Here is a 17,529-nt window from a genome sequence, read left to right on the forward strand (position 1 = left end):
TCTGTCTCTGGTGAATCCTCTCACCACCACCCCCAGCTTTTGTATGCATAAATAAATAAAAATAAATAAGAAATCCAGAACTCCAGTTATCTGAAGAAAAGCCTCTTCACATCCTTGCTAAACTGCCCTGTGACTAGCCAGAGAACTTCAACCAAGTCTACCGTTTTTTGCCCCTAGCTCGTTAGCCAATAAAATATAACCTCTTTGTTCTCAACCCATCCTCCCAAACCTAAATGATAACCTCATTCCCTTTCTGAATCCGGGAGGCAGATTTGAGTTTATCTCCTGTCTCCTTGCCAACGGATTGGTAACAAAGCCTTTCTTCTCTTCTCAAGCCCTGACCTCATGGTGTTTCTGTGCACCTCGGGCAGCGAGCCCAAGTGCTAGGTAACAGGCGTGGGCAGGGCTGATGGGGACAAGGCGAGGGAGCGAGGGAGGGGGTGGCCCTTGAGAGAAGGCAGGGACTCAATTTGGTCCGGGGAAGGGGAAGAGATGGGGAAAGAGGAGGGAACCCAGAGAGCTCACCTGGTGTGGGGAACTTGCGGCCAGGCGCGCCCAGGTGGTGGAAGCCGTTGAGAAGCAGCTGGGCGTCCAAGGGTTTGTCTGGCCTCAGCCCAGGGCTAGGCAAGGGAGCCTGAGGTTGCCCGAGGGCCTGTGGTCCAAAGTACTGGAAGAGTTCAGGTGGGGTGGCGGGGGCAGCCCCTGCTGGGGGTGGGGGGCCGGGCCCCACTAGCCCAGGCGGCAGGCCGAGCGGCAGCCCCTGGTGCAGCATGAGGACGTTCTGCATGTGCTTCTCGGAGGTCATGTGGATGCGCAGGTTGCGAGAGATGTTGGTCTCGTAGCTGCACACCTTGCACTGCCAGGACGATTTGGTCTTGGGCTCCTTGTCCCCGGCGGAGGGCAGGAGGGATGCCTCCGGGGGACTCCCCTGCCCGCCAGGCCCGGCCTGGAAGCCCTGCAGGTTGGCCAGGTGCTTGTCAGACTGCATGTGGATGCTGAGGTTGCCCTTGGTGGTGGTGGAGTAGTTGCAGACGTCGCAGCGGTAGGGCTTGTAGCCGCAGTTGTAGCTCTCTCCGCGGGCCAGGCGAGGGTGCGCGCCCCCAGCGCTGCAGTAGCTGCAGTGACTGTTGCTCTCCGGGTGCTTCTCCCGCATGTGCACGTCCAGAGTCTGCTGGTACTTGTAGTGCCAGTTGCACTTGGGACACTTGAGCGTCTTGCAGGAGTTGCGTGAGTGGAGCAGAGACATGTGGCTGGACAGGCTCAGGCCCTGGAAGGCCGCCGCGGCTGGGGTGTAGTCATCGGCCGGGCGGTAGGGCTGGGGTGGGTCACTGGGGTCTTCAGGGGAGCCCCCTGGGGCGAGGAGGGTGCCCCCCTCCTTGGAGGCAGGTGAGCTTTGGTTGAGTGGGGGGCACGGCCCTCCATCCTCTTCTTGCCCCTCGGGGAACCAATCTGGCCCGGCCTCACCTGCCGCCATCGGCAATTCTTTGGCTTGGGTTGGGCTGGGGTCCCAGGTGGCTGGGGTTATGGATGGGGAGGGTGGGCTGAGGGCCATGACTTCTTCCGTGGGCAAGACAAGGGCCTGGGCTTCAGCCTCAGGTGTGTGGTCCTCGGTCTGGACTATATTAGCCTCCCTGTTCACTGTGCTGCTGTTGTCAGAAGGTATTTCTAAAAGGGGGTGAGTGGGCAGTTTTGGTTCCAGAAAGCATAGGAGGGCCACGCAGCCCTCACCCCCGTCCTGGAGCACAGCTGGGTTGCCTGGCACACCCTGGCGCTGAGCAGGGCTTAGCTTCACCCCATGAGAATGTATGTGACCCATAAAGGCCTGAGGCCTGCTGAAACCCAGGCGGCACAGGAGGCAGAGCCAGAACAGTGCCCTGTGGTCACGCCCCCTGCTCCCCATGGGGCCATCTTTGGGATCTCCAGGTGGGCTTGGCGCCAGCTGGTAGCTCCAGAAGGCTCCATCTCTTTCCTCACAGGCGGCCAGAGATGGCGCTGAGGTATCGTGGGACAGAATTTGGTCAGAAGAGCTAAAGCCTTGGATTGGGTCAAAGCCATGTTGGATGTGAAGGGTGGTGAGGTGTGCATGGGGCGGGTGGGCAAGGAGGGGCGGGCTGGGCTCTCCCTTGATGCCCGCCTCCCCCTGGGGGAAGCCCTTTGGTAACAGGAGTTCACTGCCACCCGGCAGGGACAGCGTGGCCACCAGGCAGGCCTCACCACTGGCTGTGAAGAACAAGTGGTTGCTCAGGTCCACGGGAGGAAGTCCTCCTCCTCCTTCCTCCTGCTCCTTGTCTTCTTCTGCCCCCAGGTCCTTTGGTGAGAAGCCACCATAGTCAGGCTCTTGTCGGGGCTCCCCAATCTCCTTTGGTGGGACGAGGCCACAGCCCGACTCCGGAGGCTGTCCCCCTGGCTCCGAGGGCCTCATGCTTTCAGAGGAGGAGGGGGCAGCAGGGGGATCTTTGGTGACGGGATCAAAGGGGGTGTCAGAGGAGGAGGTGTCCGGAGGTGGGGACGGGGCATTGTGCCCAGGGGAGGGGGTAGTGCCAGCAGTAGAGGATGAGTTAAGGGTGGCCATGGTAGACGGAGGAGTGCTGGGGGTTCATTTCAGCGTGACAGCCAGTACTCTGCAGGGGAAACATGGAGAACGGGGCTGTGAGGTAGGAGGGAGACACAGCCAGGCTGCTGACTGTCGATCCTCCATCCCATCTTCCCTGAACACCAGCCGCAGATACCCATTTGTTAACAGTCTTCAAACTCAGCGTGCCCAAATCAAGACTATTTCTTCCTTGCCCTTCCCCACCTTTCCTATCTCAAAAACTGGAAACATCTTTTTCTAGTCACTTAGCTAAAAACCTAAAAGTTTCCTCTTGCCCTCATCCACAGGCCAATTGACAGCAACCTCTCAAAAGTGTCACTTTCTTCCACTTATCTCCAGCTCCACTAGCCCCATCCTGGCCCACGCCATTAACTTGACAGCCCTGGGCCTTCCTGGGGGCACAAGGGGTTAAGTCTCAGCTCTGTGAAGCTATCAGCAGCCAATGAAGCACAAGTTCGATGGCGGCCAGGGAGCTACCCACACGGCACAGCAGACCTCCCCTGTCTTGCCCGCTGCTCCCCTCAGCAGTGTACTTCGGTCCATCTGCCTGTTCTGCTCCCCACTCTCTGGTGAATCCTCTCACCCCGCCCACACCTCTGGCCTACACCCTAGTTCTTGTATACATAAATAAATAAATCCTTAAAAAATAAAAGAAATATGACAGTCCTGAAGGAACGCAGTAGACGCCACCTTGGGCTGTTTCTACCACCACCCTGACAATCCAGTCTCCTTCCACCCAGCAGTCAAAGCTTTCTTTCCTTTAATTCACAATCATAGAAAATGCCTAAAATATATAAAAGTAGACCAAATAATATAAGGAACCCCTCTGGATCCACCACCTGGTTTCAGCAGTTACCCACTCACGGCCAACCCTGTTTCTCCTATGTTCTCACTCATTCCCTCTTTTCCTGTATTTTTTTTTTTAAAGATTTATTTACTTATATTTGTGTAGAAGAACTGGGGTGTAGGCAGAGGTGGGGATGGTGAGAGAGGCAGAGTTGGGAGCAGAACAGGTGGATCTACTGAAATACACTGCTGAGGGGAATAGCAGGTAAGACAGGAGAGGTCTGCTGTGCCATGTGGGTAGCTCCCTGGCCAGGGATCGAACTCAGGCCACTGTGGTGACAGTGCTGACACTTAACCTCTAGGCCACCAGGGAGGCCCTTTTCCTATATTGTTTTAAAGCAAATTTCAGGTATCATCAAGATTCCTCATTCAACCTGTGAAGCAGGTCGGGGTACTATATTCTGCTTAAAACTCACCAATAATTTCACACTCCACTGTGATTAAATGCCAAACTCCCTTTTGTGCCTACCCAGGGAAGATAAAATAAATAAAAATAAAATCCAAACTCCTTTCTTTGATCTACAAAAGGGCAGCACTTGTCCCACCTGATGCCTGCTTATTTCTAACACCTATGCTCCACCCCACCTGGCTGGCCAGCTGGTCTTGCTTTCTGTTCCTCCCACAGACAGGAGTGAACTCTACCCTAGGGCCCCCACCCGCCACCCCAAGCTGCTTGCCTGGAAAGCTCTTCCCCAACCCCACCACCCAAACTCTGCTTAGTGGCCCCTTATCATTCAGGTTCCTGCTTAAATATCATCCCTCCCAACAGGCCTTCTCTCTCCAGAGAAGCTAAAACAGCCCTGGTTGGGGGTCGGGAGGGAGGACTTTCTTGGAGATTTATCGCTACCAGATGTTTCCCTGGTTTACTTATTTCTCCCTTCTAGTAAGTTCCATGAAAGCAGGAACTCTTCTTTATTGCCCAGACATTGGCACAGAGAAAGGCGCCCAGCATGACTAGTCAGTGCAAGTCTGTAGAAAGAAAGAAGTCCAGGAAAGGCCCGTGGGTTTTCCATTCAATAACCCATCGAGGTATTTGATCGAGGTCCTCTTGCCAGAGGAAAACCACACTGAATTTCCCTTGATCTGCAGACACCCTGCCACTCTCCCAAGTTTTCCAGACTGGTCTCTGGTGCCAAATGTGTGGAATAGGTGGGAACTTCTCTAGCCAGTTGAGAGACAACAGCTTATATGGGATGAGCCTCCTCCTCCCCAAAGAGACAAAGAATAGTAACAGTAATAATGTTTTTTTTAAAGATTCATTTATTTATGCATACAAGAACTGGGGTACAGACCAGAAGTGTGTGGGGGGTGAGAGGATTCACCAGAGACAGAGTGGGGAACAGAACAGGCAGGCTGACTGAAATACACTGCTGAGGGGAACAGTGGGCGAGTCAGGAGAGGTCTGCTGCGCCATGTTTGTAGCTCCCTGGCTGGGGATCGAACTCTTGCTGCAGTGGCTGCGGATAGCCTCATAGGTTGTGTCTTAACCCCTTGTGCCACCAGGGAGGTCCAATAACAGTAGTAATATTACTAACAGCTATCAAGGTACAAATACCATGGTTCTGGCACGAAATGCTTTATTATCTATTATATCTCACAACTTTACATTTGAGACAGCAAAAACCAGAGAGGCTGAGTGAGCTGCTTGATGGAAACACAGCTCCAAACTAGAAAAGAACTGGCTGGGTACCGATTTATACCCCAAAGCTGTGGCCTGGGCTCCTCCTTCCAGCTGAACTGTCTCTCAGGAACAGTTCAGAAAAAAAGCACCTTCAGGCCTCCCCGGTGGTACAGGGGTTAAAGACAGCGCTATCAAGCTATCACCAGCCACTGCAGCAGGGCAAGAGTTCAATCCCCAGCAGGCCAGGGAGCTACCCACATGGCGCAGCAGACCTCTCCTGACTTGCCTGCTGCTCCCCTCAACAGTGTATTTCAGTAGATCCGCCTGTTCTGTTCCCCACTCTGTCTCTGGTGAATCCACTCCCGCCCCTGCACCTCTGGCCTGTACCCCAGTTCTTGTATGAATAAATATATAAATCTTTATATATGCATTTATATAGACTCTTAGCCCCCCACAATCCTCTCACCCCCCACACTTCTGGCCTGTACCCCAGTTCTTATATGCACAAATATTAAAAACATTATATATGCATATATATTATATATATGTGCACATATATGCCTATATATACACACACACATATATAAAGCACCTCCAAAGGTCTAAAACTAGGATTCCTGGGTTCCCTCCTTCTGAGTAGAAGCCTCCCCCACATGCCCCCAACCTTTTTATCTTGACCTCTCAAGCTCTCCACCAACCTCACCATCCCATACTTGTCCCAGTGTCACAAGTGGCCTGCATTCTTGCCAATTCTTGATAATTAAACCTCTAGCACACAGGCCAGAGTGCTTCTGGGAAGTGGTGAGGGGTTAGCCTCTCCTTCCCTGGGCCACCTTCAGATTCCTAGATTTGGAATGGGTCCCCAGTCAGACCCCACCCAGCCTATAGGCCCCCATTCCCACCTCCCTCCTCCTCGTGGGGGGCTAGCCAGGCGTGAAGTCAGAGCCATTAAGGAGCTCCTCAAGGGGCTGGACCAGCATGTTAATGAAAATGCAAATCAGCACCTGAGCAAGGAGTAGAGGGAACTGAGGGGGTAGAGGTTGTGGGGAGGGGTTATGGGGAAGTAAAGGAATTAGATGGAGGGGGGGCCTACCCTAGACAACCAGGATGCAGAAGCCTCGAAGTTGTGGGAGAAAGGCATTCCTCCTATGGAATCCTTGGTGGAGATGGGGTGCAAGGGCCAAGCATCCTGGGTGTGTGTTTCGGTCCGACATTCCCCTGTCATACTGCCCCCCGCCCCAGAAACGCGCCAGTGGGGACCACTGACCTTTCATTGCCCCATCTGGTGGGAAAGCTGAGGCCGAGCAAAGCACCCTCCTGGGCCATGTCGCTGAGGGCTGCCCCTCACGATGCTCGCTCTGCTCACCCTGCGTACATCACCTCTACCAGCAACTTCTCAAGCTCCCCACTCACAACTCTAGATCAAACTTCAGAGGAAGGCCAGAAAGACCCAAATCCTCTTTCCAAAGCTGCTACTTCCAGGGCCGGAAAAAAACACAGCTGATTCCCAACAGCAAACCAAGAGATCTTAGCTTTGGGCTAGCTTGTGGGGAAGCCCCAGAAAGGGCCCAGGGCAGGTTGGCAGCTGTTTAAAATTGCAAATCTCTTCCCCACCTCCCAACCTGCCCCTCCTCCTCTTCAGGAAAGAATTTCAATTGCAAATTTATCTCTGCCTCAGTGCCTACCAACCCCCCCACCCCCCCACCCCACCCCCACCAACTTCCCCTCCTCCTTTCTTCTCCATGCTTCTCCCATCACCTGCCATTTATTACAAACCTTTAACTGCAGCAATTATTTCCCCCCCTTTTTTCCCTCCCTCCATTTCCCTCCTCAATCTTTTTACCCCTCCCTCTCTGAATCTCTGTGTCCCTTTCTTCGCATTTCCTACCTTGACCTCCATTTTCACCTCTTTCTGGAGATGGTGTAGAAACAGTTGAGAGGCCTAAAAGTCATCACCCACCTACCACCCCCTGGTCATGAGTCATTCTCCCTCAGACCACCGCCATCCCTCCCTCGAGTCCGGACTCTCCTTAAGGGTGTCTCCTCTCCCTCGGGGCACATCTTAGCTGTGGTGAAAGGGAGAAAGCCAAGGCCACCCCTCAAGGATTCTGGCGTTCTGGCCTCTGAGGAGGGAAAGAGGAAGATGGCGGATCAGGTGAAGGGTGAAGGTAGGGGGACAGTCAAAAGGAAAGACCTGAGTAGAGTCAAGGGTTGGGGGCCCCCAGCAGAGGGGTTAGGGGAGACGGAGCAGGCAGTAGCAGCAGTGTGATTAGAGCAGAGATTGATGTGAAGGGGCGCCACAGACGGCAGAGAGAGTCAATAAAACGAGAGGATCACATTAGAGGCGACAGAGAGAGCTTTAAATTACAAGGCTGCTGCCACCGAGGGGGATGGGAGGCAGGCTGGAGCCTAGGGAGGGTGGAGAGTTCTGAGGGTGTAGTTATCCCCTGAGGTGAATCTTCTGGTTCCAAAATGGCCCTCAGTCTCCAGAGCGACTGTGCCACCCCTCATTCCATTCTCCCTCACGCTTGCTTCTCTCAAAAGGGGAGCAGAAGAGAAAGGAGAAGATGGAGCCAAAACAGAAGGTCTGAAGAAATGGAAGAGCCGGTTTTTTGATATTGCCCTCTTCCTCCTTTCTGCCCCGGGTCTCTGGTGACACCTCAGGGTGAGAAGGAAGGATGGACATGCCGCCTTCACAGCTCACCTGAACATTTGCTGCCCCACACAAGCACAACCCCTGAACTGCAAGTCTTCCACCTTCTAGGTGGGCAGAAAGAAGAATCCCTACTTTCTGATACACAACCTGTCCAAGGGATGGATACACAGCACTTAAACAGGGAGAAGGCAAGAGGCTTCAAGACAGACAGGAGCCAGAAAGCAACCAAGAAAGATGCTGGGAGACAGGAAGGCTCGGATGTGACTGTGGGGGCTGAAAAGGCAGGCTCTGAGATCATGCACCACAGGGAGAACACAAACCTACAAACCTACAAACCTGAGAACCACGGGCAGCAGACGGCAGAGGCGACCAAACAAATATCTGAGGAAGGAAAGACTGACCTTCTTGGAGTCGGTGGGCCATAGGAGGATGCATTTGGCTAGTGAAACGGGGGCACAGCCAGCCAGGGGGATTCCCTCAGGTGCACCCAGGTAGACCAGGACCCCTTGGGTGGCACCCCCCCCCCCTCCCGCTTCTGGTGGGCCAGGAGAGGAAGAGAAACACTACTTCCCCCTAGTGGTTATCGAGGGAATCTTGCCAAGGAGAGACAGGCCTAGCCGGGTGGACTAGCTTTCGCCTCCAGGTTTGCTTTAAGAAGAGAAAAGCCGAAACCCCTCTCACTCTTACTCTCTCACCCCAATGACAGGGGAAAGACTTTCCAGAGGTCTGCCAGAGGGCTCTAACATGTTTGCTTAACATTTGCATACACTGATTTCCACCTCAGAGCCTTTCAAATATTTTTGCCTTTAGATTTGCCGATTGTTCTTTCCTTTTTCCCCAACTTAGAGCCAATTTTCAGGATCTTTTTTCTCTTTCCTCTCTGAAATTCTTGCCTAAGGCACTGCTCTCTCCCACACTCACGTTGCCATTCTTCCCCTTGTGTCTCAACCTGTTGTTTTCGGAAGGAGGCCAAGGGGGTGCTGGGAAGAGAAACAGGAAAGATGCAGCAGGTGTTCCTGCATTGTTTGGTATAAACAGCAAATAAACTCTAACCAGATGACTAGTTTCATTTTTTAATAAGAGCAGAAGAGCGCGGGCTCTGAATTCATGCAGACTAGGCGCCGTCCTGGAACTACCACTCACCACCTTGGTAAGTAAGTTACCTGTAGAGTCTCAGTTTCCTTACCTGGGGAAATGATTATAATGATGCTTTCCTGCCCTGGCTGTTATGGTCTCTCCCTGCATTTAAAGACTCAAATAAGTAACACATGAAAAGTGCATATACTAAGTGTCCCTGATCTTGGCTATCTCCTCCCACAGAGGCCAATGTCTGTGGGGTCGCCTGAAATGCCTCACCTCTTCTTGACCAGGCCTTATCACCCTAATCTCTGCCATTTTCTACCGAGGGCAGATTCTTCAGGGGGCTGTATTTAAACCTAGTCTGCCCAGTGGCAGAGTTCACTTCTCACTTGGCCTTCTTCATTGATGCCCCTACAGGCACCCCATTATCACAGAGTAGAGACTGGGAGCTTTGCCCAGGCTCACATTTGGCCTGGGTGCAAAAGTGGCTCATAGCTGGATCAAAACTATTCTGGCCATTTCCATTCTGGCCATTACTATTTCCTTTTTCTAAACCTTAGCTTCTATATTTAAAAAGAAAACAAAAAAAAAAGTTATTCCTATTCCTCTATTTTAATTCCACCACTCTTAGACCTCTTCTTTCCCCCTCCTACAAAAATCTAGGGAGTGCTTAATTTGTGCAGAATAAGTTTTGTTCTAGAGAGAGACTCCATTTGAATACTATGTTTTAAGTACTATTACAACAACAACAAATAATAATAATAATCAATCTTCACATGTTTATCATGCATTTAGAATAGTAGGGAATGATACCAAGAGGCAGGAAAAGATTTAGAATCTATATCTATATAATAAGGGCCTCTCTGGTTGCGCAAGGGGTTAAGAGGCAACCTATGAAGTTATCCGCAGCCACTGCAGCACGAGTTCAATCCCTGGCCAGGGAGCTACCCACATGGTGCAGCAGACCTCTCCCGTCTCGCCTGCTGCTCCCCTCAGCAGTGTGTTTCAGTCAGTCTACCTGTTCTGTTCCCCACTCTGTCTCTGGTGAATCCTCTCACCCCCCACACCTCTGGCCTGTACCCCAGTTCTTGTATGCATAAATAAAGAAATCTTTAAAAAAAGGAAGTGTAATTAAAAAAAAAAAAAAAGGCAGCTAAGGCAGAGGGAGGAAGAAGGGAGGGAGAGGTAGGAAGTAAGGGATGGGTGGGAGGCCGATTCTGACCTGCATGTGTAATTAATGAATGAATCTCATTTGGCATCAGACTGGGCTAGTGACCTGTTCCCAGTGAGAGGGATGGAAAAAGGAAGCTGTGTCTTATACCTTGTAAGATGCTTAAGATAGGCATGAGGGATTTAGGTGAGGTGTGAGGAGAAAAGAGTGGCTGAAACAAAGTAGATGGGGATGGGGGAGTAGCCAGGGGGAAAAGGGAGGCTGTGGACTAAAGCCACAACTGGTGAGTTGAGTACACACCCACATTTGCATGGCTTTGTTGAGGCACCCTGGTACAGGGTGTCAGCAGCTGGAAGATTCTGTGTCCAGAAAAGAGTGGAGCCTCTTGCCTGTGCTTCTCCCTCCATGACTGGGCACTTGCTAGTGCCCAGCACGGTGTGGAGCTGTATGGTCTTGTAGATATGCTGAACTCAGGCAGAGACAAACACAAAAAGACAGCTCTGAAGCTTCCTTTCTCTATGAGCACTTAGGAGTGAGGGACACAGAGCTGTGCCCCTGAATTCAAATTTAGTATCCTGTCTGATCCTGGCATGGGGGACTTCTGTAGATCTTTGATCTCCCTGAGCTTGTAAGGAATTACATGCAATTCTTTTATAATTATTTAGAAGGATACCATTGTAAATGATCACATGTATAAGTAATTCCCTCTCATCCTTTGATTCTACCATAACTGAGGTGATGATAGTCCATGTGATGATTGTCCATTTAAATACTATTACAACAACAACTAATAACAATAATAACATCTTTAAATGTTTACCACACAGGCCTCCCTGGTGGCACAGGGGTTAAAGATAGCGCTATCGGGCCTCCACGGTGGCACAGCGGTTGAGCGCTGGGTTGCAAAGCTGCCCACGGCCGGTTCGATCCCTGGCTGCTCCCCGGCCACCGGAGGAGGGTCCCACATGGCGCGCAGACCTCTCCTGCCGCCCGCTGCTCCCCTCAGCAGTGTACTTCGGTCCTTCTGCCTGCTCTGCTCCCCGCTCTGGCTCTGGTGAATTCTCTCACCCTCCCGCGCTTCTGACTGTACCCAGTGCATGTATAAACAAACAAACAAGCAAACAAATAAATAAATAAAACATGCCTCTATTAAAAAAAAATACGATAGTGCTATCAAGCTATCGCCAGCCACTACAGCATAAGTGGCTGGCCAGGGAGCTATCCCACATGGCGCAGCAGACCTCTCCTGTCTCACCCGCTGATCCCCTCAGCAGTGTATTTCAGTAGATCTAACTGTTCTGCACCCTACTCTGTCTCTGGTGAATCCTCTCACCCCCACACATCTGGCCTATACCCTAATTCTTGTATGCATAAATAAATAAATCTTTAAAAAATGTTTACCACGCTCCAGGCACAACACTTAGCCCTCTGCAAGCATCACATCACCTAATCATCCACTACTACCTGAAGAAACAGATATAGCTCTTCATTTGCATTTTACAAAGGTGGAAAGCTAGGTAAGTCATTTTTAAGGTCTCATGCTTGGAAAGAAGAGTTGAGACTGAGGCCTCCCCGGTGGCAGGGTTGTGAAGCTGCCCGCAGCCTCTGCAGCAGAGGTTCGTTCCCTGGCTGCCTGGTGAGGGTCCCACATGGCGCGCAGACCTCTCCTACCGCCAGCTGCTCCCCTCAGCAGTGTACTTCGTCAGTCTGCCTGTTCTGCTCTCTGCTCTGACTCTGGTGAATTCTCTCACCCTCCCATGCTTCTGACTGTACCCAGTGCTTGTATAAATAAATTAATTAATTTAAAAAAGAAAGAAGAGTTGAGACTGGACTCAGTCTGACCTCAGTGCCTCTGCTCAAGTTAACTTGCAAGCTTCTGAACTCTGGCTGGGGTGCATTTTGAACGAGGCCTTTGAATCTGAATGTGTTACTCTGCCCTGACTTGTGCAGCCTTTAGGCTGTCAGGCTCCCCTTAGAGCTTGAAGGTGCTGCTTGGTCTCTCAGTGAAGATGGGTGCAAACAGGACCACTGCTTTGTGCAGCTTTAGGGGGCACCATGCACACTGCAGTCTATGCAATGAATGGTCCTGGCCATTTCTTTTTTTGTGCATCGAAGGTGTGTGTGTCTGTGTGTACACAGGGAAGCTTGAGTTATTTGACAGATGCTGTGTGTACTCATTCGCAATGATGTCTCTTAAAGTTGGAAGTCTACACACGTGTGTCTTTACAGCATACGAATGCCACGCTGCTTCATCAGACAAGCAGTCTGGTATTTAAAAACAGCCCTAGGGTCAGACAGACCTGGGAGCAAATTCGATTCTCCCTCCTATTCTGTAAATGGCCTAGGACAGACGGCTTCCAGCCTCGGTGTTTTTCATATACAGAATGGTGACTAGTTCTTCCTGGAGTCGTGTCCATTGAATTGATCGTTATTGAGAGCGGCCCTGTGTTTGTGATCAATAAACGGAAAGGATCATTATTCATGCGCGAGCTGTATTTCCTGGACTGAGTCATAAGTGTGGGTTTATTGCTTTTTGACTGTGTGTGGCTGAAGGCCTGCCTGGGTGTAGCCCGGTCCCAGCACCTCCTCGGGGATGGTGCCGGTGCTGGCTCGCAGGCCGGGTGTTGGGTGTCCCGGGAGCTCTGGGTCACACCGCAGGGGCCCCGCGGCAGGTCCTGCGGCCTGGAGTCCTGCGCCTGGGCCGCCCCGGGCCCGGTGGCCGGCTGGCGCGGGCGTGTGTGGGGTGGTGGTAATTACCGGGCTGGCCCAGCCCTAATGAGTGTGATCTCGTTACACTCTCGCCGCCTCTAATGGAGCTAACCTCATTTCACAGCCATTAGAGATGGAGATGAGGCCCCGCCCACGGGCCCGCCGGCTGCAGCTTTCAGCCCCGGCCACGCTCGCCCCTCCGGCTCGCCATTTCTCCGTCCCACCTCTCCGCGCCCTCCGGTTCGGCTCCGCCCGCCAGGTTTCCCTCCCCTGCTCCCCATTGTTCTCCACGGCCCCGGCCCTCCGCGGCGCCCTCCTCGCCCCATCCCGGCTTCCTCTTCCTTCCCTCCGCACCCCCTTCCATGCACCCCCTTCCCTCCGCGCGCCCGCGGGCCCCTCGCCTCTCCCGCCCGCGCCCCTCCCCGCCCGCACCGCCCCCCCACGGTGCCCGTCTGGCCAAAGGACAAATCTCAAGGGGAAACCAGCAAAGACAAACAAGGAGCAGTGACTTCATTATCGTCGTTAATTTGCCACTTCAGTTCCTCCCACCAGGGTCAGCGCAGCTCGGCTCGAACTCGGGGCTGGCGGAGGCCGGGCCGGCGGGGCCGGGTCCCCTGAAGCCTCCCCCGACGCCGCCCCGTGTCCCTGCGCTGGGCCGGCTCCCCGGTTTTCTCGCCCTTTTCTTCCTCCTTCCCCTTTCCTTTAGCGAGGCCCTGCAGCGCGAGGCCGCTGCCAGCCACGAGGTCTGTCCCCCCTGACCCCTCGCCCGCCCGCCCAGCCCGCCGCGCTGCGCCCGCGCCCCGCCGCCCCGCCCGGCCCTCCGCGCCGGCTTCCCCACGCTCCAGGGCGCGCCTTTCCTGAAAGCACCCGACGCAGCGCTAGGTCTCGGAAAACAAGTAGCCGAAGCAGCTGAAGAGCAAGGCCCTGCGGCCCCGGGAGAGACAGCCTCCCCCAAGCGCAGAGAACAAGGCAGGCAGGCAGAGGGCCTCGGGCTGGAGCCCACGTGGGTGGTCACTGAACCAACAAGAAAGGAACCCTTTAAGGATGGAAATGGCCTTTCCCCATCAGTTCCTTTGGGAAACACAATCTAACACTCCTGTCCCACCTCTGCCCTCCTTCACACAGAAGCCAAACGGCTGGCAATTGACTCTTGACCTTTAGCCCAATCCCAGCCCCAAAGGGAGCCGCTGTTGGTAGCTGGCTGTGACTGGAGGAGGCGCTAGGGAAATGTCCACACATGAAGTAAAAATTTCAGGCCCACACCCATCCTGCCCCACCCGCCGGGCAGTCAGCTGCCCCACAGGACCCGGCACTGCCCCCAGACACCTCTGCACAGGCTGCTGTGCAGCACCATTCCCCAGTCCACAGCTGGAGGCTTAGCCTTAATGAACCCCATATTCCTACCCCAATGCAGAGGTTCCTGTTTTCTCATTTGACTTCAAAAGCAAATATTTCGAGGGGTGCTGAGCTGTCTGGGGAGGAAAATTAGAAAAAGATGTCTTCCTCCAAGCGTATGCAGCCTGCGTCTCAGTGGTGCAGCTTGGTGACAAAAGAACAGGTGGCGCTCAGCCCTGTCAGCCCTTAACTGGGCACCCTGAACATCTGTACACAGAGGCTGGGGTCTCTGGACTAGTCCCTACATAAGGTGTCACTGGGAGCCAATGGGATTACTCAGGGTCCTGAAAGGCACCTTTAAATCTTTCACCCGGTCTTACCAGCCTCAGGTGGAGGAGGGGTGGGCAGGCAGGCCCCTGGGGCTTTCCCCCCAGAGAGGCCAGGGGCTCTGGGAAAGTGAGTGGTGGGATGACTGAGCAGCCAGAGAAGAAAGATGGAAAAATCAATGAAATGAGTTTCTAACGGTGAGGTAAAGGACCGCCGTGTCGACAGCCTGTCGCCTGCTGCAAAATATGAGCTGCCCAAGTCTATGGCGGCGGCTGACAGTGCATCCAGTCACCACCATGCTTCCAGGCCCCCACTCACCAGCCCCTTCTCCAGCTCCCCTGGCCTTTCCTTATTATAGCCAGCCTTTCCTCCAGGGCTCCAAGCACACCTGCTTTCCTAGATCTTCTGCTTCCTAGATTCCTCAACCTATTGGGGGGGGGGGGCTGTTGACTCTTTACAAGGACAGGGAAGGCTAGAATGTGCACAGGGTGCCTCTTTCTCTGTGGCTACTGCATATTTCAACTCTTCACTGCAGATTTCACTCAGACTTGTGCTAATCTCCTTCTCTTGGCTACTCCTGTTCTGTCCTCTGGGCTCATTCCACAATGGGCAATCCAGCCCTCCAGGCCATCCCTCACAGGGTTCCTGATAATCCAGGTCTGTGCCCCCTGCTGCCGTTTGGTCCACCTGGCCAAATGCTGACTTCCTTGTAATTGTCTGGATTGGGACAGGGTGTTTAGGATGGGTCTGGTATTGATTTATGTGTGTGTGTGTGTGTGTGTGTGTATGTATGTATATATAGACATGGGTATGACCAATTTAATTATGGTTTCAAGACTGGGGTGGGGTAAGGATGCTACTTCCAATTTCAAATCTGCTGACTCTGCCTTTGGAAACAACTCTCAACCTTTTTTGGAAACCACCTCCTTTTTCCACCCTCCTCCGCATCTTGCTTTTGGGCTCCTAAGGCTGTTCATTCATGATTTCCTCCCATTATCTGTACAAAGACTTCAGGTCAGCCGCCAGAATGTGCCAAGTGTGCACATTCTCCCAGTCTCTCTGCCTCACATCTCACTGTTGCCCAGTTAACTCCCATTCAGTCCTTTCCTCCAGTTTTTGATTTCCCACCCCTGAATGGTGGGGTGAGAGGAAGATGGGCAGCTCTTCCTTAGCTCCTTCCTGTTACTCCAACATTTGATCGGTAGGTATTTATTAAGCATCTTCTGCGTGACACACACACCGTGTGCTATATGCTGGAAAACAATCGGAAACTAGACAGATGCGCCTGTTCATCTGGCCATCCTGACTGACCCCAGGTCTCTCATGCATTTTTTTTTTTTTATCTTCCCCCACGGCCAAATTCCACAGTGCCCTCTGGCATTTCAGATTCTTCCCCTTTTCTCTAAGCCTGCATCAGTTTACACTTGTACATAGCTCTGATCCCTCCTCTTCTGCATTTCCAGCTTCATTCTCCATTCCTAAACCCAAAGTGAGGCTCAGCTTACATTTTCAATAACTCTTCTCCCTGCTCACAAAGCCGACTCCTTTCACATTCTGTAACTGGCGTTTCCAGTCCTCTTCCTTCTTTACCTGCCTTTCAGTCCTACCATCCTGTTCTCTATGTCCCCTGCCCCCCAAGGTCTCTTCTTGCTCCCGCAGATAGTGAACCACAGGCGTTCACAAACAAGACCTCATTCTGAGCTAAGAATGGCTCCAGGCAAGGCAAGGTCAAGCTGCCAGATCCAGGAATCCTACAGATTTGATTCAGGCCCTGGCCCCATCTTGTACACTCCCAGCAGAGCAGCAAGTTGTTCCTCTATGGGCCTCAAGGTAACACCAGCTGCTCTGACATCATGGAGGGAGGAACCCTGTCAGGTTGCCAAGGCAACACCAGCAATTTATGACATCAGAGGCTCGAGGTCTTCAGTTCTCTGGGGGCTAGAAATATTCAAGTTCCTGTCAGCTCAAGTAAATAGGAATTCTACTTTTCATGTCTTTGCTCGTGTTCCCTGGCTTGGGAATGAAATGCCAAGGCCTTGGGTGGGGAAGTGAGTGATCTGGCCAATGGAATGAATTTGTGAGGTTCTCTGTCCCTCTCTCTTTACCGGATATATCTCTGCCTCTCCTTTGGCATAGCTCTTTTGGGGCTTCGCCCAGTGGTATTTCTGCTGAGCCTTTTTTCCAAATCGCCCCTCCTGCAGCGCTCTCTTTGCATCCGTCATGCTGTGTCCTTCTCACACCAGAGGCATTTGTTTCCTTTGATACCTCATCCTCTCCTCTTTTCCCCTAGCAAGCTCTGTGCGGCTCTGATCTGCTTCAGCACTCCTCCGTTTGCCTTCCTCGTACCTTCTTTGTATCGTATTCTTTTTCTACCTCACCTTATTCTCCAGTTCCTCCCTTCCCCCACTTTACCATTGTATTCAATTCATATTGCTTTTTCTGATGACCTCCTCTTTTAGGAAAATGCTTTCCTTTCTCTCCCCTTTTTCTTAGATATCCCTATTAACTCGGGTTTTATTTCATTCTCCCAATTTTTCATTAATCACCCCTCAGTACTTCCCTGCCCCCCATTCCGCATGGATTTTCTTCCCTTCCTTTTGCCTGTTCTTCACGTCATGCATTTCTCTACCCCATATATTTATTGTACCCTGCCTCCCCTTCCTCTTTGTAACTCTGTTAAATCTTCCATATTCTTTCTACATCTACCTCCTCCTCCTTTTACCCCTCTAAGTTCCTGAGGTCTGGAAAACTGATGGGTAAAAGACAAGGTAAACTCTCCTGATTCGATGCACCTTTACCCTTCTTTAGGCTGAATGAACCTGGCCCCAAGCAGAAAACAGCTTCTATAACATGAGTGAAAACTGCCTTGTAAAGAATCCTGCTGAATCCAAATACGATAATTGGAGCCGAGGAAGAAGAGGAACTAGAAAGTGAATGATATCTAGAATATCTAGATATCTAGAATGAACAGAGGATGAGAGGCAACCAAACAGGGTGGAGCTCAGAGTCCTAGCAAATGTCCCCTTACAAAATCAAAGTTGACAGTTAACAGACATAATGGCCCTGACTGATGAAGGGGTTATATGCCCCTGGAAGCCCATTAAATTGATTTCTTGGCCTGTTTATGTGCTTTCACAAGCCGCATTCCTCCACCTATCCCAGCCCCTTGCTCTCTGGTACCTTCTGCTACT

At 52.3% G+C, this 17,529-nt stretch overlaps 1 protein-coding gene across 2 annotated transcripts in view; it reads right to left on the bottom strand.

Moving 5' to 3' along the window:
• The window catches only part of ZFHX2 (zinc finger homeobox 2), a 34,501-nt gene that overhangs the window by 12,148 nt on the left and 4,824 nt on the right, over positions 1-17,529 (bottom strand). For both annotated transcript variants that reach the window (XM_037503092.2, XM_037503091.2), the window contains exon 2: positions 526-2,621. In XM_037503092.2, coding sequence (XP_037358989.1) covers positions 526-2,572 — 2,047 coding nt within the window. In that variant the 5' untranslated portion in view covers positions 2,573-2,621. The remainder of the gene's footprint in view (positions 1-525; positions 2,622-17,529) is intronic.

Source organism: Talpa occidentalis, unplaced genomic scaffold (genome assembly GCF_014898055.3).
Source record: "Talpa occidentalis isolate TD23 unplaced genomic scaffold, MPIMG_talOcc4v2.1 talOcc4.11, whole genome shotgun sequence".
Lineage (NCBI taxonomy): Eukaryota > Metazoa > Chordata > Mammalia > Eulipotyphla > Talpidae > Talpa > Talpa occidentalis.